The following is a 24,450-nucleotide window of genomic DNA, read 5'->3' on the forward strand; positions in this document are numbered from 1 at the left end:
CTCAATTCCCCAATAAAAAGACACAGATTAACAAACTGGATATGCAACGAGGACCCTGCATTCTGCTGCCTACAGGAAACACACCTCAGAGACAAAGACAGACACTACCTCAGAGTGAAAGGCTGGAAAACAACTTTCCAAGCAAATGGTCAGAAGAAGCAAGCTGGAGTAGCCATTCTAATATCGAATAAAATCAATTTTCAACTAAAAGTCATCAAAAAAGATAAGGAAGGACACTTCATATTCATCAAAAGAAAAAATCCACCAAGATGAAATCTCAATCCTAAATATCTATGCTCCAAATACTAGGACACCTACATATATAAAATAAACCTTACTAAATTAGCTCAAAGCACACATTGTACCTCACACAATAATAATAATAGGAGATTTCAACACCCCACTCTCATCAATGGATCATGGAAACAGAAATTAAACAGAGACGTAGACAGACTAACAGAAGTCATGGATCAAATGGACTTAACAGATATTTATAGGACATTCTATTGTGAACAAAAGGATACACTTCCTTCTCACCACCTTAAGGTATGTTCTCCAAAATTGACCATAAAATTGGTCATAAAACAGACCTCAATGGATACAGAAAGATAGAAATAATCCCATGTGTCCTATCAGGCCACCACAGGCTAAAGCTGATCATCAATAACAATAAGGAAAGAATGCCAACATATACATGGAAGTTGAACAAAGCTCTACTCAATGATAACCTGGTCAAGGAAGAAATAAAGAAAGAAATTAAAGACTTCTTAGATGAAAATGAAGGTACAACATACCTAAACTTATGGGACACAATGAAAGTTGTGCTAAGAGGAAAACTCATTGCTCTGAGTGCCTGCAGAAAGAAACAGGAGAGAGCATATGTCAGCAGCTTGACAGCACACCTAAAAGCTCTAGAACAAAAAGAAGCAGATACACCCAGGAAGAGTAGAAGGCAGGAAATAATCAAACTTGGAGCTGAAATCAAACAAGTAGAAACAAAAAGGACTATACAAAGAATCAATAGAACAGATTTTCTTTGAGAAAATCAACAAAATAGATAAACCCTTAGCCAGACTACAAGAGGACACAGACAGTGTGTCCAAATTAACAAAATCAGAAATGAAAAGGGAGACATAACAGCAGAATCAGAGGAAATTCAAACAATCACCAGATTCTACCACAAAAACCTATACTCAACAAAGCTTGAAAATCTGAAGGAAACGGACAATTTCCTAGACACATACTAGGTACTGTAAATCAGGAACAGATAAACCATTTAAACAACCCCATAACTCCTAACGAAATAGAAGCAGTCATTAAAGGACTCCCAACCAAAAAGAGCCCAGGTCCAGATGGGTTCAGCGCACAATTCTCTCATTCCTTCATAGAAGACCTCATACAAATACTATCCAAACTATTCCACAAAATTGAAACAGACGGAGCACTACTGAATTCCATCTATGAAGTCACAATTACTCTTATACCTAAACCAAATAAAGACCCAACAAAGAAAGAGAACTTCAGACCAATTTCTCTTATGAATATCAACGCAAAACTATTCAATAAACTTCTTGCAAACCGAATCAAAGAACACATCAAAAAAAAGCATCCACCATGATCAAGTAGGCTTCATCCCAGGTATGCAGGGATGGTTTAATATACGGAAAACCATCAACATGATCCATTATATAAACAAACTGAAAGAACAAAACCACATGATCATTTCATCAGATGCTGAGAAAGCATTTGACAAAATTCAACACCCATTCATGATAAAAATCCTGGAAAGAACAGGAATTCAAGGCCCATACCTAAACATAGTAAAGGAAATATACAGCAAACCAGTAGCTAACATTAAACTAAATAGTGAGAACCTCGAAGCAATCCCACTAAAATCAGGGACTAGGAGGATTGGGAGGGGAACACCCATAGAGAAGGAGAGGGGGAGGGGCTAGGTGAATGTTGGCATGGAAACCAGGAAAGGGAATAATATTTGAAATGTAAATAAGAAATACCCAATTTAATAAAGATGGAAAAAAAGAAATTTAAAGCTATACTTACAACAAAAAATGCCCACAGATGTTGGTACAAGATTTGTTTATGTTTGCCAAGCATTTAAAGTAATCTAAATGTCACATTCAACAGTTAAGTGGTATATCCATTATCTATATATAGTGAAATATTAACATTTAAAAGGCATGAATTGTTGATACATGAATGACACAGATGAATCTCAAAGGCAAAGTGACAGGGACAGAGTCTATATCTGCTGTATTAGATGGTTTGTGGTTTTTGTTGTTGTTGTTCTTTGTTGTTGTTCATTTGTTTGGTTGGGTAGTTTTGCAGGGAAGGGTTGTAATATAGATGCCCCTTTAAGTCCTTAACAGTCTGCATGAAATTTTTTATCACACTACTTGGAATAGCATAAAAATTTTAAGTATGGGTTATTTATTTCTGAAATTTTGCATTCAATATTTTTGGACCACAGTTAAATATAAGTAACTACGAGTTATTAAATCAAATAATGGAAATCAAAAACTGAAAATTAAGAGTATGATGGGGTGAAGGGACTTTATATTAAAGAGGAAGTTGAGAATAATAGAGGCAGCCATGTTTGTAACTGAATAGGGTATGAACAGGAAGTGTTAGGGTCATGTAAAAAAGCTTTAGGAAAGAGGTATGAGGTAAAGCATGAAAAAATCCTTAAATACAAAGGTAGAAAATATCTTTAATTAAAGAAAACAGGGATCTCTAATGAGCACTGAGGTGAAAAACATGAAAAAATAAGTCACCTTCTGAACATGAAAGGAAACAGATGAATAGGACTTCACAAACTATTATATATAACAGAGGACATTTTTAAGATTTTTTTAACACCCCTAGTGGATTTGTGTTGTTCATGGACTCATGGATATAGGGCCATTCAGTGGAGCATGGCAGACTTACTGAGGTATGCCACACCCTTAATAAAAACTGATTCTCCCTCCTGCATCTGCTATCAGTTACCAATAGTTCCTTGGTTAGTGGTGAGAGCTTATGGACTCCTCCTCTCCACACTCAAATGTTGACTGGCTTGATCTTGTGCAAATCTTGTGTGGGCAATCACAGCTGTCATGAGTGCATAAATTTAGTGATTCTGTCATGTCCAGAAGACACTATTTTGTGCTCAACTTAGTGAACTTCTAGCTCTAATAATCTTTTTTCTCCATTTTCCCTGTGATTCCTGAGTCTTGAAGGGAAAGAGTATGATACAGTTGTCCCTTTTAGGGATAAATACCATACAAACACTTATCCTCTGAACTTTGGCCCTTGTAAGTCTCATTGTTAACTGTCATCCAATGCACAAAAAAGCTTCTTTGATGAGGAAGAGATCAGGAAGAGATGTAGAAATGCAAATTTAGAAGGCAGTGTAATATTAAGTCCACGTAGCAAAATAATACTATTACTTCTAGTACTAATAGTATTTCTAGGACCTACTTCTAGTTATATTCACTACTTTTCTATTACTGTGATAAAACACCATACCCAAAACAACTTATGAAAGAAAAATTGTAATTTGGTTTAAGATTCCATAATAGCAGAGTGAAGAAATAGTGGTAGGAACAGCTGAGAGCTCATATCTCAAACCATACGCAGGAGGAAAAGAACAAAATGTACAGCGCATGTGACTTTTGAAACCTCAGAACCCTCTCCCTATTGACATAACCTCCAACAAGGCTAGATGTCTTAATCCTTCCCAAACACTTCCAACGATTAAAGGTCCAAGTATTCAAACATGAATCTATGACAGCCATTCTCATTCAAACTACCATACCAAACAAGAATTCTTGACCAGATATATAGTACCAGGCATGAGGATTTTTTGGTGGAGTAGACCTTAAATACAATCAGAAAGTGATTTTCTATCCTTTATAGCATTCATGTTACTATTATACCTGTGGGCATATTTTGCACATTAAATAGCATGCAATCCAGAGTACAGAAAAAACAGTGAGTATCCTTTCTCCTTCATGAACCATCCATTTGAATTCAGTTTGAATAGCATTCCAGAATTACAATCCTTTACTTATTTAGGAAAGTATCCTTAAATCTGTTATTTTATGTGGCCTTCATGGTTTCATCATCTGAAAATGAAAATAATACCTACACAACAGTTTGCTGACTATCCAAAGAGCTAGTTTAGGTTATGTTTCAAGCTTATAAGACAATTTCAACAATTCATATTCCTCCCCTGTATGCACAGTCTCTATATCAAGCATTCTCTACAGAACTACATTGATCTGAAGGGCAAAAATTGCTTCTAAGGAATGAGAATTCATAAATACCTGTAATGAATAAATAGACATGTATTATGTCTATGGTATAAGGTATTAAAACTTCATGGACTCTTAGATTAATTGGAAAATAAAAAGTCTAGGGAGTATTGTGGGAAAAGAATAGACAAAAGGTTAAAAATAAACATTACTCATTCCATCAATGTAAAATGTACCCATAAAAGCACTACTAGAATTTGCACACTTCAGAACAGCCAAGTACCAGTGACTCACTGATTGGCCTTTGAAGTCCTGTCTTTACATTTTTCCTTCTTCTTCCTTTATTTTTGGTGGTATTGCACAGTGAATCCAACATGTTGCATGTACTAGACAAGTGTCTTACCACTGTGTTATATTCCTGTTTCCCTAATGTCTTTCTTTTAACTTTGAAGTTGAATTTCCTGTTTTATCTCCAATGAAAGCTCCTCTTTTTTATGTTTCTCTTCTTTTCCCCACATTGTTTTGGCTTTGTTTTGACCCAACCATGTTATCTCAAGCTCCAAGAAAAGTCAAAAGGTTAACGATTGCATTTGAATTGGAATTCCAGACAGTGCTCTTTGGCATGGTTCATAACATTAACATTCTTTTTAATTTTCTGGTTAAGCCCCTCTGTCAATTAAAATATGTTTCTACACTGGGGTGCATCTCCTGGAACATTGTGTTCATCATGCATCAAAAGGTATCAAAATAGTGTGGCCCATGTTTGTGATTTTCAAACCACCTTGGGCACAATATTGAATCATAGTACCTCGAGGGAGGAAAACATTTGAAGGTAGAACTGCTATTCTTTCTTGTTCTTAATAACATGCTGCATCTGTAACACAGGGAGGAATTCAGAGGCTGACTTTGAAATAAATAAATTCATGTGCAGTTTACTATTTAAATTTCAGTAGACAATACACCATGGTGCTGGTGTTGTATGATAATGAATGATTTTTCCACTAGAAAATGTGGATTACAAAGCCTCATTGGAATTACTCATAGTAGTTATAGAAACATCTGTATAATAAAATGGCAAAGGACAGCCTGGTGTCATATAAAAACTATTTGCCAATAAATCTGCTTCTGATGGGCTACTAAAAATGGACACATCAGACATAAAGTGTGTGTGTGTGTGTGTGTGTGTGTGTGTGTGTGTGTATGTGTGTCATACCAGCTAGCTTTGCAAAGGATGACAGGCTTCCACTGGTGCACTGAGATAAGAAACAGCTGTTGTTGGCATCAGCACTACTGCAAGAAATGAAATGATAATTCTGGGGGTACACATATGAGAGTTACCCCATGTTTGATTGAGGTTTGAATAGATGTGAGGCTCTGAATAAAACTGCCAACATCCCTTTAACATTCTCTTCAGAGGAATGCCAAATGCAGTCCTAGAGAAATATCATTCAACTGTATTACTTCTACAGCAAGCACTTCAGTCGAGCAGACGTGCTTCTAGTGGTGATGGAGCAGAGAAGGAATGGAAGGAGGCTGCTGATTTTTTTTAATTGCATAAAAAGCATTCTATGGATTCAAACTATGACTGAAAAGTAATTGTTTGGGTGAATTTATAAACTATGAGTGAAAGCGGGTACATCCTTTATGGGAGAAAGGTGCACTGAATCTCACTATGAGACCTATTCGATTGGTCCACATGAAAACCAAAGAATTTTGTATTGCTTAAGTTTTAAGGAGAAACAATTAACGATGAAGAAGTGTAAGTAGGAAATAGTAAGAAGTTCTTACAGGGGCTAGAGAGATTAATATTTAAAAGCACAAATCTTAGTTCAATTTCCAGTACCCATATGTTAGCTGACAACTGTCAGGGATTGCCCACTTCTAGCATTCAGGGGCATCAAGTATACACATGGTGCAGACATGTGTTGCCAGGAAACCACCGAGACACATAAAAATTTAAAAAGTATTTTAATGTTCCTATTTAACTGGAACTTAGATTTCTTATTTCTTTAAAATTTTTCAAATTATTTAATAAGCATATTTTAATAATTCCTCTGGCACATACATGATCCCTTTTCATCTTAATATTGAACAATGCAAAGTGACTCAGTTTAAGTATATTAGCTGTTAGCTCTACTGCATACCATGGATTCTCTTGTAGATTATGCAGCTGATAGTTCCTTCCTCCTTTTGGCTTTTTGATACCATTGTCTTCTTATGTAGTCCAGTCTGGCCTCCATCTTCACCTCTTTGGGTGTAGCAAATCATTTAGCCAAGCTGCATAGCATATATAGCCATCTCCAGCACACTTTCCTCTAAGAGATGCCTAAGAATACTGTAGAAGAGCAAACTTTTCTGTGACAGGAGAACATACTTTGTCCCCAAAATCAGAATGAATTTCTAACGCATTAGAATGATCATTAGGAAAAACTATGAGAGAAATCATGAAGCCTTAATCCTTGGAGAACTTTAAGGAATAGTCTTTCTCTTGTCAGTGTAACCATTCAGTCTCACAGTCAAGCCAGCAAGGGTGAGGTCACCAAATGCTCTCTGGACTTTTGTTCTTCCTTATATACACATGACACAATTATTAAGAGTCTTCACTTAACAGCCAGGAGGTGGGATCACTACCTCTCCATTATGCTTTGTACCAGAGCAGGCTTGGAGTGATAGAATCTTATAACATCTTATTTGATCAAGTAGGGTGGGGAATCTAATACATGTTTTGAAATTGGATATTATTTACAATGCGAACAAATCAGGATCAAGAGCTGTATCCTAAAGAAGAAAAAAGTGGGGAGGGGGGCAAGAAGAGAGTTGGCAGAGGATGGCAAAGGAATGGTGGAAAGTCAAGAAGGGGAGGCAAGGTGAAGAAAAATGAAAAGAATATACAAAGGACAGAGATAAATGGAAGACTGGGGAGTACTTCAAAGCAGCAGCTAAATGTCTTTTTTCCTCTCTATTATGGATTTCTATCTGCCAAAAGGATAAAAGCATAATTGCCTGCTAAATACAAATCCATTTCTTATATCATTTAAATGACACATCTCCAAGGGACAAAGCCTGGTTAAAGGTTGGGTAATGCAATCCCTCTATTACTCTATATAAAACAAAGAAGCTGGAGTTTCATTACCTTTAAATTGTCTGGCATGGGGGAAGTTACCTTTTATTAGAAGCTGTTCTTTCATATTCTACGGTGTAGTCAAGGATATATTAACTTTGACGTTCTCTTACATCTCAATACACTCTGAAGTGAATTTACTGTGAGACTAATTTAGAAGGGAAATTTTCAGTGAAGGAAATAATAGCATCAGCTGTGCTACCAATTATTAGTGGGATGAAGATTCTAAAGAAAACATGTATACACAGAATTGCTAGATGTGAATAAGAATGATTCGTATATTTCTATTTCAGATGGCATTCCATGTTCTGTTCTTTTTTTCTGTACTGAATATTGAACCCACTATGTATGTTTCTTGAAATTCCCATGTCTTGAAAGTTTATTCAGGAGGAAGTTTGCACAAGATATATTTTTTTATCTTTAGGAAAGGAAAACTCAGACATAAGCAGTACAAAAAGGATACTCTTAGTGGATCAACTTCAGTAAAGACTGGCGGCGGGTGGCACCACAACTTAAGCATTAGAAAAATACAGTTAGGGGTTGGGGATTTAGCTCAGTGGTAGAGCGCTTGCCTAGAAAGCGCAAGGCCCTGGGTTCGGTCCCCAGCTCCGAAAAAAAGAAAAGAAAAAAAAAAAAAGAAAAATACAGTTAGAAATCTGGTGCTGATAGCACATACTCATAACCCTGGCAACTCATGGAGCTAAAGAAGAGAAAATGATAAATTCAAGGTCAGTCTAAGATTCAGAGTGAGGCCTTACCTTAATTTTTTTTGAAAAAATGGGCAATTTAAAGACAACTGTTTTGACTTATGTCTAATAAAGTCATTAAATGAATTCCAAATGCAGGCCATATACACACACACATACACACACACACACACACACACACACACACACAGGCATGCACACACACACAAGCACACACACATATGTGACCTCACAGACTATGCATAAATTTTTATTTTCCTTTGCTATCACCAGCGGTCATTCTGTCACCTTTGCTTGTCTCTTCCACTACTATGGAGAACATTTTGAAGTACCTAATTAAGCATGTAACTGGTAAATGGATTTGGATCCTCTTTAACCAAATAAATATAAGTATACCAGATTGATAAGCATAGTACCTTGTTTTCAATGACATAGAACTCAAATATATCACAAGAGGATATTTCACTTAATAAAGGAATAAATAAAACCCAGTAAGCAAATCATAACATCCTGAAAATCAACAACAGGAATTATTATAAAGCATTATTATAAAGCATGCACGCAGCGAGTAGAGCTGTCAGTTTGCTCATCCTTTTGTACTTCTTGTATAGGTTCAGCAGTAGAAAGACCCCCCCCCAGCCCTTTCCATTTATCTTTGTGCCTGGGTGAGTTCAATTTCACTTAGATTAGGCCAGAAATTTCAGAGCATCAGGTTAATCCATCCTGTCTTCATGGGCAACCGAGCAAACAGACCAGTATCAGTGTAAAATTGTAATTCTGGAGATTAATGTTGTCCTTCCTGTTTACCATGAATTTGACCTCCTTGCCTTTCTTTTTTTTTTCTTTTTTCTTTTTGCAGCTTCAGTCCAGGGTCCCTGGGAGAGAGCCATCTCACCAAACAAAGTGCCCTACTATATCAAGTAAGTCAAAAGCATTTATGGTACCTGATCTGTTTGCTCATAAATGAATTTCGTTTTAAAAGTAATTACCCTCATCTATAATATCTATTTCTTTTTGCTCCTAAGGAAGGGCAGATAATAAATTCATGTTGAAATTATTTCTGTAAGTTTGTTGATGAAATATGGAATCACTCCTATGAACAATACATTTAATGCAGCATATGTGGTGTGTTTTGAAGGGTGAGCAGAATTTTTACAGTACAGCAAAAATATCCAGGTAATATCATTGATAGTGAGCGTAAGTATTTAACAGGAAAATATTATTTATGTTGGTGATTTCTGCATTTCTTCTTCAGAAGTGAAAGATCTATCGAGTAATGTTTACTCAAACTGTTTGAATGAATTCTCTGTCACATAACCCATAAGCAGACAGTCTAGAATTTGTGGAGCTGAAGTGTTCATTCTCAACATGTAGCTCTTAAGCTTAGTTACCTAATAATAGCATCAGAGTAGAATGCTTTTTTCTGAGACCATTTGTGACAGTCAAAGGAAAAGAGGCAAAGGATAGATGTTCTGTGAAACATAAAGTATGATATATTAACTTGACATGGAGGAGAAAGGATATTGAGTTATTATGATGCTTTAACAGGCTCTCATCAATCATGCAGGAATCTAACTTCAGTCTAACTGTGAATTGGCTCCCCTAACAACAATTAGAATGAATGGGGTTTATGAAATAGACTTCAGTAGCAACTAACATCTTTGAACTTTCTTTTGGCATGAATCTAAATACAAATATTAAATGTTTTCCAAGTTATTCAGCCTGCCATATTTTTTGAGTCTGTTTTTATTCTTCCGCTACCCATCAATTCTTCATAATTCAGTTCCAAAGCAATTACTGTAGTCCTAGATCTTCATTACTTCAGTTCTCAAGAAACGTGATTTCATGCCTCTCTTTTGTCAACTCAAAAAAAATGAGGATGAAGGGACTTTAGGGGCTCTCCAAAGTGAAATGTGTTCTTCAGGAATATGGTTTAACTTTTATTAAATTTTTCCCAAATGAGATATCTTTGAACTTTAAAAAGAACTCTTTCTATGTGTTTTAATCCTACTTTTAAGTTTTCTTATTTTTCAAAACACTTTCATTATTTTTATATTGAATTCATTCATTTCATGACTCAAAATTATGTATTTTAAACACCAATTTAAGATACATATTTTACTCAGCAATATATATATATATAGATATAGATATAGATTTAAACATGAATGTGTATTTTATGGAATTCTTCATTCAAACTCTTTGTAGTGATTTTCTATATCAGTGTCCTTGTCAGTACCGATTTCATTTCAGATTAGGACATTTAAGACTTAGTAGTTCTAGTAAAGCTCTGTTTTATCCATTTCTATTATGAGTTTCAATAAAGGTTCTTTTTCTCCCTTTGTGCATGAAGGTTTAGAACCATCTGAAAACCACTATTACGCAATGATTCTCTACACGACTGTGTAGGGTTCATTAGCAGTCTCACACAGAGTTCTACTAATCGTTCCTTGTGCTTCTTGACTGAGGTGGTTCTCAACCTGTGGATCATGACCCCCTGGGGTCACATGGCCCTTTCACAGGTGTCACATATCAGATATTCTAAATGTCAGATATTTCTATTACAATTCATATCAGGAGCAAAAATGTAAAATTGTGGAGTAGCAACCAAAATAATGTTATGCTTGGGGTTCACTACAGCATGAGGAACTGTATTAAAGGGTCTCAGTACTAGGAAGGTTGAGGACCACTGCTCTAGTGTTGAGTCTAATAAAAGAAATCCCTGAAGTTTGCTATAGGGCACTAGAAACTAGTTGGTCTCTTTGCTGTTTATCAGGGAAAGTAGAGAGCGACTCTATATCCTATTTGCCCAGCATCCCTTTACACACTGAGGAATGGCTGGTTATGAAAACACAAATTCTAGCTCTGGCTCTGATATGTGACCACTTAGCTATGTGGTCATGGGCAGATCGTTAACCTATATAAACCTTAATGAGTCATTTATAAAATCCAGAGTTAATTTAAATAATATCTAAGACCCTTTTCAAAACCCTTTTCAGCTATCAGAATCAATGAGTTGAATCATTAGATGGACATGTTAAACTCAGCATACGAAAATCTGAACCTTTTTTAAAAACATTTTATTTGTAGTTTTAAATTCATAATTTTACTCACCAACACATGTGAGTGTAGTTAGTTTCTTTGGCTGGGCTTCTGGTTGCTTGGTTTGTGAGAGGGCTAAAAATGGAAACCCAAGAACTTATACATACTAGACAAACACACAAACACAGTTTCTAAATAAGCCATTATTGTTTTATAGATGCTTTTACATGTATGTGGATGTGTGTGATATTTTTTTAATTATACTTAGTCCTCAGACATCATCTTTCAACCCATTATGATTTCTTTATATACTTTTCGAGATCCCAATTCTTACTGGTTCAATGGTAAAAGAACTAAAATGAGAGGAAAAAATTAATGGAAAGGTGAGAGAGTATGTAGGCGTTACATTAAGTGCCTCTGAAATGATCAGGTTCTAGAATGAGAAGTTACCTCATTTTCATTGGCATCTCTGAAACATTATGGAGAACAGTATCCTATATTAATAAATTACTTAGAATTAAGGATTATAAATGTTCTGTAATAGGAGTCTAAAATATTATGCAGTAATACACCAAAAATAAACATCACAAAATTATGTTATTAATAAAAAGTTTAATTACATTTGTATTTTATTATTCACAACTATTATGTAAAATATATTGTAAAGCAAGTCACTATTTCAAATTCCTTTTATTGTTTGAGAATTTGTGTTTTAATTAAGGTCACTTCCCAATCCCTCAACTTCAATTCCTCCCCATCAATCACTTTTTCCTCCCAACTTCATGTGCTTTGTTTTTAAAGCCTTTCAGACCATATAATGCTGCCTATATGTACATGGCTACAGAACCATGTACTGAAGTATGAGAGGCCTCTCGGGAATCACATCCCTGGAGAAAACTGACTCTCCCTTGCACAGCAGCAGTCAATTGCCAATGGACTCTCAGATGGCCCAATGAGTTAAAAATAAGTTGACTAGTTCCTAGTTCTCCTCATAGTTGTCTTCGAGAGTCTTTTTCTTTAATTATTTTTGTTCTTTGACTATTTCTTCCACATAAGTAAAATATTCTGATTATTCTTCCCCACCCATATCAGACCCTCCTTCTTCCCTGTACATTTCTTTCCCACATTCATGACTTTGCTTCCCGACACAATCAGCTTAACCAGAGTCATCCTTTTGACCCTGAGTTTGGAACTTTCTATGGAATCCTGGAAGGCTTATCAGTTAGTACAGAACTGAAGAAAATGACTTCCCCATCCCAGAATTTCTTAGTAGCCAGAATTTATTCAGCAGTGGGGGTCAGTAGCATGAGCTCTTCTCCAGTTTATAGAAGTCTGTTATCAAGCCAGTTCTATGCAGCCCCAATGCCAGTAAAGGCAACTGTTGTGAATTCATGGTTGCTGTGGCCACATTGGGCCTACAATATGGTGTTTCGCAGCTTTTCTTGTTGTTACAGATCGCTGTTGGCAAATCCAAGCAGTGTCCTCAACCATAATTTCTTTAATGCTTAAAAACTTTGCATTTTTAATGACATGTTATCCAAATAACAAGAAGTTTATATACCAAAAAGAAGTGTGCATAGCAATAGTATAAGAGCCATGAGATTGTTGAGTTAGACATTCATTCTTGAGATGTAAAGACATTAACAATATTTTTGTTGTGGATTGGAAATCTGGCAGTGTTTATGTATGGCTTGACATCAGCTTTTCATATGATGCTATTAACCTCCATTTTCATACTTCAGACCAAATGTTTGTCTATTTTGTTATTGATAACATACATCATTGTTAGAATTTTCATATTCCCTTTCCCTTGAGGGTCTTGTTTCTGCCAGCACCTCTATCAGGTTGTTTGATCACAGCTTTCATTGCCACTGAAAAATAGTCACCAACACTGTTCAACCTGTTAACTGCTTTTTCTACTCTCTGCCATTTTGTACTTGTTTGGCCTACTGTCAAACTCATGAAAATTTCAGTATAATAGCCTTTAACCAGCTGCTGTGTTCTGTTAGGATTTCTTTCACCTTTTTATGTTTCATACTCCCATATGGGTAAACCAAACAGAGCCAAGAACTAGGACTCTCTTGCTTACTTAATGAGGTAGAAAATTATTCTTCTGTGTTCTGGACTGCCAGAAGAATTTAGGAATTCCAAAGTTTCATGCAGGATGTTCCAGTATAGATGCTACAATAAAAGCATAAGAAATATTGCATTGACTCAGACTAACAGGGCAGCTACCCCAAGGCTCTATCCCATATAGAGGGATGAATGGTATTTTCTCCTTGTTTGCCTGGTTTATTAATGAACCTAGTAATTTTCATCTCAAAGCTTAGGGTGCATCCTGCCCAGTTGTTAATATATTGGAAAATGACTGGCAGTGAAGTTTATCTAAAGCTATGCAAAACTTTTGCCACGTGTTGCTTCAGTCTTGTCTTAGGAATAACTCCCATGGGTATACTGAATTCTAAATAAATCAGTGATATTTCACTTTCTTTTCATTCTACATCCCTTGACCTCAACAACTGGCCCTAATTAAATAGTTTGAAAATCAATGAAGACATTTATATTTGCCCACTATGGTTTTTAATCTCACATCCCCTGACTAATGCTTTTTCTTTCCATCTGCCAGCTTTGAGAAATACTAATCCTTTTTAGTTTTTTTAGTCTGTCCTTGAATGAAAGATAAGTTTTACCCTTGATCATCTTGGCTGTTTTTCCTTGGACCTTTTCCAGATCTCTAATATTTTCCCTGGGATAGTATGAGTAGAACAGCTCAGATATTGGTTATTAAATTTGTTAGCACTGTCTCTAGTCTCCACTCACTCATGAAGAATGTAAATGCTATTTACTGTCTCCCATTGGTACAGAAATGGAGCAACCAATTGAGGTCATAACCTGTTCTACATGGATTAGTTCTAGCTGAGGGGTGATTTTCTGCTACTTTTCCGTATTACCAGATGAAGTGCTTCACCTTAAATTTCTGCCAGCTGTCCCTTAGGAAAGATTGGCTTTTTAGACAAGCTGGTCATTTTGCTCCTTAAAAGACGCTGTGGTTGCTAAATATTGGGATGAATCTACTAATAAAATCCAGTAGCAAACCTGCTGACTCCATCAGCAATAATATATTGCACCACGTTATTTTCTAAACATTTCTGAGGTACTTCATGAGGGAATGAAAAATGGGGTTCTGGGGAAACGAAATGTTCAACTTTTTAAAAAAAGCATATAATGCACACAAAGGAACTTATGTTCAAATGACTTTTGATCTCTTACTCTTGGCAAGTGTGTGTGTGTGTGTGTGTGTGTGTGTGTGTGTGTGTGTGTGCTCATGCACACACAAATGCACATGTGTTTGACCATTCATTATCTAGCACTCTCAATTCCAGGCATATTTCTAAGCCATTCATCATAACTAAGTGCTCAAATCTTTCTAGTTGGTTCTTGCTTAGCAAAAAAAAAATGCCTGGATAAAGTCAACATTTCATTTACTCAATGTCTCTTGTTATCACTGCTCTGCCTGATAAAATTACTGGTTTAGGTTCTGACTGACTCTCCAGTCTTCTGTGGTGTGTTATTATCATGGCTGCAGAAGTATGCACATTTAATTTTTATGTGGAATTGTGACCATCTACCTAGACCTATCTTTTGGTGTTTGTGCTCTTCTGTATCTGTCAGTGTACATTCCAGTTCTAGTTCATAAACCATACTCTGATCACAGTATTGACACCCCTTAACCTAAGTAGCCTTTGAATCATGACAACACCTTTCCCTTATACTGTAGTACTTTGGTTCCTAATTCCAATACTGATTTTCAGGTTTGAAATGCCCCCTTTGTTTAAAACATATTTCTCTGTCATCCATGCTCCAGTTCTTAGTTGTGCCAGAGTCACTCTAGCTTGAGTTTTGGGTTATTTCCCTCTTTGAATCACTGATTTCAATTTTAGTATGCGAATCTATACTCCAAGGAAGCAGTGGTTAGCTGTCTTTGAGGTTTATCATGTGAAATATCTCCATAATGGTTGGTTTACTGTGCATGTATCTGCTGAAAAAGAATTGATTTACTTACTGATACCTATAAGATGATAGCGTTCTTCTTGTACTACCTGACACAGAAGATGCTCCTCCATTTCTCACTCTTATCTTGTTATCCTAAGAACCATAATTAGTATTCTGACATTTTATTTGTATATTAGCTGGACCATAGCAAAGCTAGTTATAGGATATGAACATATCATACAGTGTACAGTTTTGTGCTGTTTCTGGTAAGATCATCCTTTCGTGTAGATTTTCCTTCAAAGCAACTTTTAGCAGCTGACATTATGTAGTCTGAAAGTTAAGAAAAAAGTGCATCAAAAGGACTTAAAATATTATTCCCTTTTCTATATAAACTAGCTCTTTGGGTATTTGTCAATCATTTTGATTTGGAGGGGAAGGCTTGGTTTCTCCTATCATCCAAAAGACAGAGCTATGAGATATTATAGGTCATGTCCAGTCCTGACATTAGCTCATACTATGAATGTTGGCTTTGAAATAGAAATTGTTTGTGATAGTTATCTCAAGGAGTGAAAATGAATCTTCATAACACTCTTATAGATTCTTATTGTACCATCAATCTAATCAGGATGGCAAGGACAAGTGCTATTAAAGCTTTTACATAGCAATTTAGCACCAACAATGATATAAAGTGAATATAAAAGAGAATCCACTGTTTAATTGGAGCAGTCATTCTTTGAAAATACTGGTAAATACCTATAGCTAACATCACTGTCAAAACCCTGATGCTCTGACTTCTCAAAGGCAGTACACAAAGATAACCCAGAGGTCAGTCTTCTCTGCTGTGCTTTCTCCTTTATAGTTTGATGGCTCCAAAGGTCACATTAGTAGAGTCTCATTAAGCTCTGAAACTACAGTAAAGGAACAGTCAGTAACGCTTAATTGATGATATAATCATGAAAACAACTCAGGTTAAGATATTAACTGAAAGGAAGTTAATAAGATGCCAAAGTTCTTTGCAGAATATTGATTCTTGCCTTTGATTTTGCAGAGTTCACTGGGAGATACATTAGCAACTTCTGTGTCTCATAAATCTATGAAAAATTCTTTACATCCCTTTCTCATAGTTTTATGTGCTAGGTTGCATAATTATAACTTAAATAACCCGACAAGAATATATACTGTAGTTCTTTTTTTCGTGTATTTTGTCACAGCACATGTTTGGCAAATATTTTAAAGAAGGAATGAAATGAATAAACATATGCCAGTAATATTCTGTGCTTTTCACCTTCCTGAATTTTTCTACCTTCTCACATTTAGGAAAAATTTCCCCTGATGCTAAACATGGGGCCAGTGCCTAGGCAAGTGCTCTCCCACTGAATTACATCCCTATCACCTCTGTATCTACTTGGATTGATGAACTGAATACATCTCTTCTACCCTCTAGACAGAAAGTCTAATATTTAAAAATCATATTGAGTTTAAAATCTTGTTATTTTTAATTATTTAATTTTATATGTATGAACACTTTATCTGTCTATGTGTATGTGCACTGTCTGTGCCTATTGCTGTAGGGGTCAGAAGAGGGTGAGCTACAATTTAAGTGATGGAAATCAAACCTGGACCTTCCGGGAGAACATCAGGTGTCCTTTGTACAGCTCTGTCACATCTCCATCCTCCTATATTAAAATTGTTGTTGAATTTCTCTTGTCTCATGTTGCTTGCCATATAGGAAGTGATACTTAACATACACATCTGATTTGCACATGTAAAATCCTGAATTCCTGCATGTGTGAATTTCTCAATTCTATTCTTAGCACTACCCAAACTCTAATTCCATCTTTGTCATTCTTTATGTACGATTAGTCATTTCACTCATTCCCTCTGAGCCTGAGTTTCCCCTACACATAAGGAAATAACATAGAGAAGGAGATAGGACCAACATCCTACCCCTAGCTGAGGAACTTTTGGCAACCGGTACTGACTCAGATTGGTAGAGTCTACTTTCTTTAAGGTTATGATACCCAGTGGGCTGACCATATTCAGTGAAAGCCACATATCCAGGAATATATGAGCAGCAAAAAGAATATTTTATGGGAAAGAACAAAAGCAGGAGGAAAGGGAGGAGGATGGGGGGAGGGAGAGGAGGGGAAGGAGGAAGAGGAGCAGGAAAGGGGGAAGAGGAAGAGAAGAGAGAGGAGGAGGAGGAGAAGAAGAAACAAAGTTGTATGGCTAAGAATGGAGGAATGTGTCTGGAAGAGAGGAGAGAAGATGAATACAATTAAGGCCCCTATGATATATTCTCAAAGAACTAATAAAGTTATAAAAATAAGGGAGTAAAAGAAGTTACTGGGATCGCTCTGAGCCCTGGCTTTATTTGCAAAGAAATAGGGTCTATTGTTTTTGTAAATACTACTGATTTGATCTCTTCTTTTTCCCAGTGATCAGTGATTCTTCACATTTATGATACAGTCTGCTTCATTGAGCATTGTATGTGGGATCTACTTTGGGAACTGGAAGTTTTATATCTAGAACCTCAAGACAATGTCATAGAGTATAAAGTTTTATTTATAGAAGGATGCCAAAATAGTCTACATATGTAGTGCTCCAATGAGAATATATATATATACTTATATATAATATATTTCTAATTATGCTGTGATAACTACAGTTGAAACATGTGTGCAGACTTCTAAAAACCTTAATTGTAATCCATAGTATAAGACACATATGACTCAAAAACTGTGAGTGGCTTTTCTCATCTCTGTTCAAACTAAACTGAAGTCTAAGAGATTTCTAAAACATAGCTAGAATTACAGTTTTGAGGAAATGTTCAACGAGATACAGCCAGGAAGAGCTACATATTTGGAATTTTTAGGACCCAAATATAGCCATGATCAAATTAGTTTATTTTAATTTGAACAGTTCCCATCCAGTTTCAGATATGTGCAAATTCCCAAACATTCCTGAGCATCTCCGAGGCTTCTCTAATTGCCTCTTATCCTGTCCTCCTGGGAATAAGCATCCTGTTCCCTTCACAAAGGTCAGCAGCAGACCAGACATCATTGGAAAATAACTTAATAACCCTGAACTGCCTCTCCCCTTCAGATAATTTTCTTAGAGCATTAGGCCTTTGAACACTGACCTGGATACAGAAAATGTCTGCTTCTCAGCAGTAAAACTTCAAATCCTATTCACCCCACCCCTGTGCCTTTCCAGAAGGTGGAGTGGGTGACGTGGGGATAGACAGAAGCATGTATTCATCCTTTCATCCTCTCTCCCTTTCTTTCTTCATACCCCACATATGTATATACCTTTCTTCTTAATAAAGTTAAAGTATTATATAAACTGGTGCTACCACATTGCAAATTTTAAAATCCTTGTAGAAAAGAAAAAACAATTATTCCCAGTAGTCTGAAAAGCAGATCCTAAATGAAGTTTACCTCACTGTCAGCACTCAACAAACGATCACATCTTTTGTGATGTGATTAACTAATGAGTGAATGAAACTGTGAAGCTTCAATGCTTTCTCTTACACTTTCAATGGTTTTTCTGTTTTTCTTTCTCAGTTTCTTCACATCCATCTTGGTCCCCAAAGCCACTGGATGTCAAAGAATCAGTGTAAAGTGGATTTTTTTTTACTTGCTTCTTTGCTGGCTTCCAATGAAGTTTGGTTTTCCCATTGGTCACTTTTTTTTTCATACACAGCTTTCTGTAAACAGATTTTTTTTCATAGTCATGGTCCGTATAATCTCCTACCCAAAAAGAAAATCCAAGTTAATATGCACTAAATGTATGCTGAATGGTTGAGTAGGGCCTTGGTCTATACAGTGAAGCAGTTCGTTCTGTTTATTTTGAATCCTTATCACATCTTGTTGATATTTGATAATGAAGAAACAACTGGAGCAAAAATAATTTGATTGCTCAGGAAAGATTAATAAATGAATGGGAATATGATATTTACAATCAACACCATTATTTCTGCATGTCTAGTCTTCCCATACATTTCAGCTTTCAGTACTATAGATTGGAAACTGACTCTTGGGAGGATTCTACCTTGTACATCATCCCTAAAATCCTATTAGCCCTTCCCTGTGATGCTGGTAGGTTTTTCTTTGACTTTACCTATACAGTCAGGTTCTTCTGTCACTACTGTTTTATGAAGATTATTAATTACTTTTTGTAGCTTCAGGTAACAAAGGAAGGAGGAAAAAGAACATTGCCAGTCTTGATATAAGCATTCTGATGTGCACTTATGCTGGAAAAAAACAAAGGACTTTTGAGTTCTTTCAGAGCTTGCCTGAGATTAGGGCTAAGACAGGAACCTAATAGATATCCCAGACTGACTTTCACTTTACATTCTTAACTGGAAGTCTATTTGAACAACTCTACTCTTTGATCTTATCTTTGAAGCTCTCACCATTTCCACTTCTCAGACCAAATAAAATCAAGTTCTGGTCAAATTTAAATACAAGGCAAAGACATATAGCCTGGGACTAACCATAGTCATGATGTCCCTATGCACTGAGCTTTCTGTTACTCATGGGGAATTTCATGGATGAAAAACATTTTTTTATATAATAACAAAAATTTATCAAGAAATTTGAGACAATGATCATGATGTTTGTGTATGTGGGTATATATGTACATGCGTTAGGCGTATGTAGGGTGCTATACAAATCTGTACATGAAAGAGGCCAAAAGAGAATGTCAGTGGCCTTGCCTTGTCATTCTCTCCCTTAAATTCTTGAGACAGACATTTTACTGAACCTGGCAGCCAGCAAGTTCCAGATCCTCCTATCTTTGCCCTTCTAGAGCCCAGGAGTCTCATAGGTGTGTGGTCATGTCCAGCTATTTATATGGGTACTGGAGATTTGAACTCAGGTCCTCATGGCTATAAAGCAAGTGATATTCCTCCATGAGTCATCTGTTTAGCACAGGTAATATATTTTTGAAGATAAGGAATTTGCCTCCCAAAGGCTAATAAAAATCTATCTGAATAGGTAATCACTCCATGTTAATCTATAAATAGAATTATTTTATCACATATAAGACTAGACTAATTGCATTTACTCCATTCTTCTATTGATGCTATAGGAAGTTTTCTGTGAATGGAAAAAAGAACAAAAAGCATCAAACAATAGATTACAATGAACTATAGATCGATTATGGGAAGCTTAAGATGTGCAGGTGCAGGTGCAGCAAAAGTCAATAGGAAAATAGCTACAATTAATAGAGGAGAACTGTGAATATTTTATTTATGTGTGTATATGTACATATAAATTGAGATGGGGAAGAGAGGGAGTTATTAATAGTCACTTTGTGGTTCATTTCCTGGGCAATGTCAGAGGAGTGAACGACCTTAACAGACCACCTTATAAACATGCTAATACTTCCCAGACCTGCTTGTTAATCTTGTTAGTAGCATTTAAGTGCAGAAAGACACTTGAAAGTCTCTATAAAATGTTTTTAGTAGGATATATATGGTCTGCCTTGGTTGCATATTGTAAATAGACCTGGAATTCATAGAACTCTAAGAATAGTCACAGAAGCAGTTTCTTCCTTTTCCTATTAACCATTTTAAAGCAGAAGCTTTTTTGACACTAAAATGGCTTCATCTTAATGTCCATATTTCTCTGAGAAATTGTAATACATAGATCTGCTAATATGCAGGGAAACACACATCATAGGGGTTGTGATTGGCATTTTGAAGTGACATGTCTGATTGTTTCAGGTTCACCCTGGGACAAAGGGTTTTAACTGTGCTCAGCTCTTCAATGCACACCACAGAATCATTATTACAGAGTGGTGCTAGAAAAGAAGCAATGCTTTGTACAAGCCCTATCTTTTAATTCAAGAGTGTGCTTTTTAGTTAGAGGAAGAAAATAAGAGCAGGATGAGGGGGACAATTTACTTTCCCTTTCTATGTGGTGGCCAATTCTAGGAAACTAAATGTCTAAGAAAAGTACACAATCAAGACTAGGAAAAGATTTCAGTTACACACACACACACACACACACACACACACACACACACAGTTGTAATTACTGAAAAGTACTTTAGAATAGATTTTAGAGATAGCAAAGACTTCAGCAACCCGCTTTCTAATACTCTGAGTCCCTTCACTATTTTAATTTTGGAAATATTTTAATAACTTTAGATCTCTTCTCTTACAATTATGTTTTAAATTTCAGGAAACTTGGCATACAATATCTCACACATAAATTATAATAAATACTTCATAGTTTGATATTGACAACGGAGCACTGATAACTTTGATATTTCGTGGCCAATCACTAAAAGTTGAGCTATAGTCCTAACAGATAGTCTTATAAATGAATTTATAAATGAAAATGTCAGGTTATAGAAGTTCCATAAGGTCAACATGTAGAAGAATGCAGATCGATCCATGCTTATCACCCTATACAAAGCTTAAGTCCAAGTGGATCAAGGACCTCCACATCAAACCAGATACACTCAAACTAATAGAAGAAAAACTAGGGAAGCATCAGGAACACATGGGCACTGGAAAAAATTTCCTGAACAAAACACCAATGGCTTATGCTCTAAGATCAAGAATCGACAAATGGGATCTCATAAAACTGCAAAGCTTCTGTAAGGCAAAGGACACTGTGGTTAGGACAAATCGGCAACCAACAGATTGGGAAAAGATCTTTACCAATCCTACAACAGATAGAGGCCTTATATCCAAAATATACAAAGAACTCAAGAAGTTAGACCGCAGGGAGACAAATAACCCTATTAAAAATGGGGTTCAGAGCTAAACAAAGAATTCACAGCTGAGGAATGCCAAATGGCTGAGAAACACCTAAAGAAATGTTCAACATCTTTAGTCATAAGGGAAATGCAAATCAAAACAACCCTGAGATTTCACCTCACACCAGTGAGAATGGCTAAGATCAAAAACTCAGGTGACAGCAGATGCTGGCGAGGATGCGGAGAAAGAGGAACACTCCTCCATTGTTGGTGGGATTGCAGACTGGTACAACCATTCTGGAAATCAGTCTGGAGGTTCCTCAGAAAATTGGACATTGAACTGCCTGAGGATCCAGCTACTCCTCTCTTGGGCATGTACCCAAAAGATGCCCCAACATATAAAAAAGTCACATGCTCCACTATGTTCATCGCAGCCTTATTTATAACAGCCAGAAGCTGGAAAGAACCCAGATGCCCTTCAACAGAGGAATGGATACAGAAAATGTGGTACATCTACACAATGGAATATTACTCAGCTATCAAAAACAATGACTTTATGAAATTCGTAGGCAAATGGTTGGAACTGGAAAATATCATCCTGAGTGAGGTAACCCAATCACAGAAAAACACACATGGTATGCACTCATTGATAAGTGGCTATTAGCCCAAATGCTTGAATTACCCTAGATGCCTAGAACAAATGAAACTCAAGAGGGATGATCAAAATGTGAATGCTTCACTCCTTCTTTAAAAGGGGAACAAGAATACCCTTGGCAGGGAATAGAGAGGCAAAGATTAAAACAGACACAGAAGGAACACCCATTCAGAGCCTGCCCCACATGTGGCCCATGCATATACAGCCATCCAATTAGACAAGATGGATGAAGCAAAGAAGTGCAGGCCGACAGGAGCCGAATGTAGATCTCTCCCAAGAGACACAGCCAGAATACAGCAAACACAGAGGCGTATGCCAGCAGCAAACCACTGAATTGAGAATAGGACCCCCGTTGAAGGAATCAGAGAAAGGACTGAAAGAGCTTGAAGGGGCTCCAGACCCCATATGTACAACAATGTCAAGCAACCAGAGCTTCCAGGGACTAAGCCACTACCTAAAGACTATACATGGACTGACCCTGGACTCTGACCTCATAGGTAGCAATGAATATCCTAGTAAGAGCACCAGTGGAAGGGGAAGCCCTGGGTCCTGCTAAGACTGAACCCCCAGTGAACTAGATTGTTCGGGGGAGAGTGGCAATGGAGGGAGGATGGGGAGGGGAACACCCATTAAGTAGGGGAGGGTGAGGGATTAGGGGGATGTTTGCCCGGAAACCGGGAAAGGGAATAACACTCGAAATGTATACAAGAAATACTCAAGTTAATAAAAAAAAAAAAGAAGTTCCATAAATTGGTGTTGTTTTCAAACATGTTCTTACTATGTAGCTCTTGATATACTGAAATTCTATGTAGACCAGGCTGCTTTTATTTTTTTTATTATTATTTTTTTTATTAACTTGAGTATTTCTTATATACATTTCAAGTGTTATTCCCTTTCCCGGTTTCCGGGCAAACATCCCCCTCCCCCCTCCCCTTCCTTATGGGTGTCCCCCTCCCAACCCTCCCCCCATTGCCGCCCTCCTCCCATAGTCTAGTTCACTGGGGGTTCAGTCTGCTTTTAAAATTAAAGAGATTTGCCTATTTCTGCCTCCTGAGTGCTGGAACTACAAGCTTGACTTCCATAAAGTATTTTTATTTTGGGGACTGGTAAGGTGCCTCGGTGGATAAAGGTGCGTGAAGATGCAAGTCTGATGGTCTGAGTTGGATCCCTGGAGCCCATTCATGGGTGGAAAGCAAGAACTGACTTCACAAAATTGTCCTCTGACTGACATATTCATGCCATGATATGCATGCAGCGCACGCGCGCGCACACACACACACACACACACACACAGGCACACATGCATGTGCACATACACACATAATAAATGAATACATAAATAAATGTTAAAAAATAAAAATATTCTAATTAAACTGGGATGACTGGTCAAAATAAATTTTAGAAGTAATGTCAAGCCATTGATTGATTCATTTATTGTCTTCTAGTTGGTTGAGACAAAAAAACTAATTGGCCTGATCGCTCTGTTCTGCAAATGAAAAACCTTTAAAAGTTACTATTTTGGGGGAGGCTGGAAAATAGCTCGGTGGTTAAGAAGCACTGAAGCCTGGTGCTCTTCCAGAGAACCAAAGTTTGATTCCTAACTGCCAGATCGTGGCTTACAACTCCCCATAAATCCAGTTCCAGGGAATCTTATACACTCTTCTGACACTGGAAGGCACAAGGACACATATGCAGGCAAACACCTACACATCCAAAGTAAAAAAATCTAAAAGAAAAAATTAATTTCAAAAATAACATTGTTTACAGAAATTTTTAAATAAATGCATTCTTTTAGCAGTTTCAATTGCCAAAGCAATTGGGAGAATTAGAAATCCTCTTTGTGAGGAACACTGCTCCATTGTTGGTGGGATTGCAGGCTGGTACAGCCATTCTGGAAATCAGTCTGGAGGTTCCTCAGAAAATTGGACATTGAACTGCCTGAGGATCCAGCTATACCTCTCTTGG

At 36.7% G+C, this 24,450-nt stretch overlaps 1 protein-coding gene across 15 annotated transcripts in view; it reads left to right on the top strand.

Moving 5' to 3' along the window:
• Nucleotides 1-24,450, top strand: part of Dmd (dystrophin) — a 2,367,748-nt gene that overhangs the window by 2,121,864 nt on the left and 221,434 nt on the right. For all 15 annotated transcript variants that reach the window (XM_063279795.1, XM_063279798.1, XM_063279800.1 and 12 more), the window contains one exon: nucleotides 8,941-9,001. In XM_063279795.1, the coding sequence (XP_063135865.1) occupies nucleotides 8,941-9,001 (61 nt within the window). The remainder of the gene's footprint in view (nucleotides 1-8,940; nucleotides 9,002-24,450) is intronic.

Source organism: Rattus norvegicus, chromosome X (genome assembly GCF_036323735.1).
Source record: "Rattus norvegicus strain BN/NHsdMcwi chromosome X, GRCr8, whole genome shotgun sequence".
NCBI classification, from domain to species: Eukaryota; Metazoa; Chordata; class Mammalia; order Rodentia; family Muridae; genus Rattus; species Rattus norvegicus.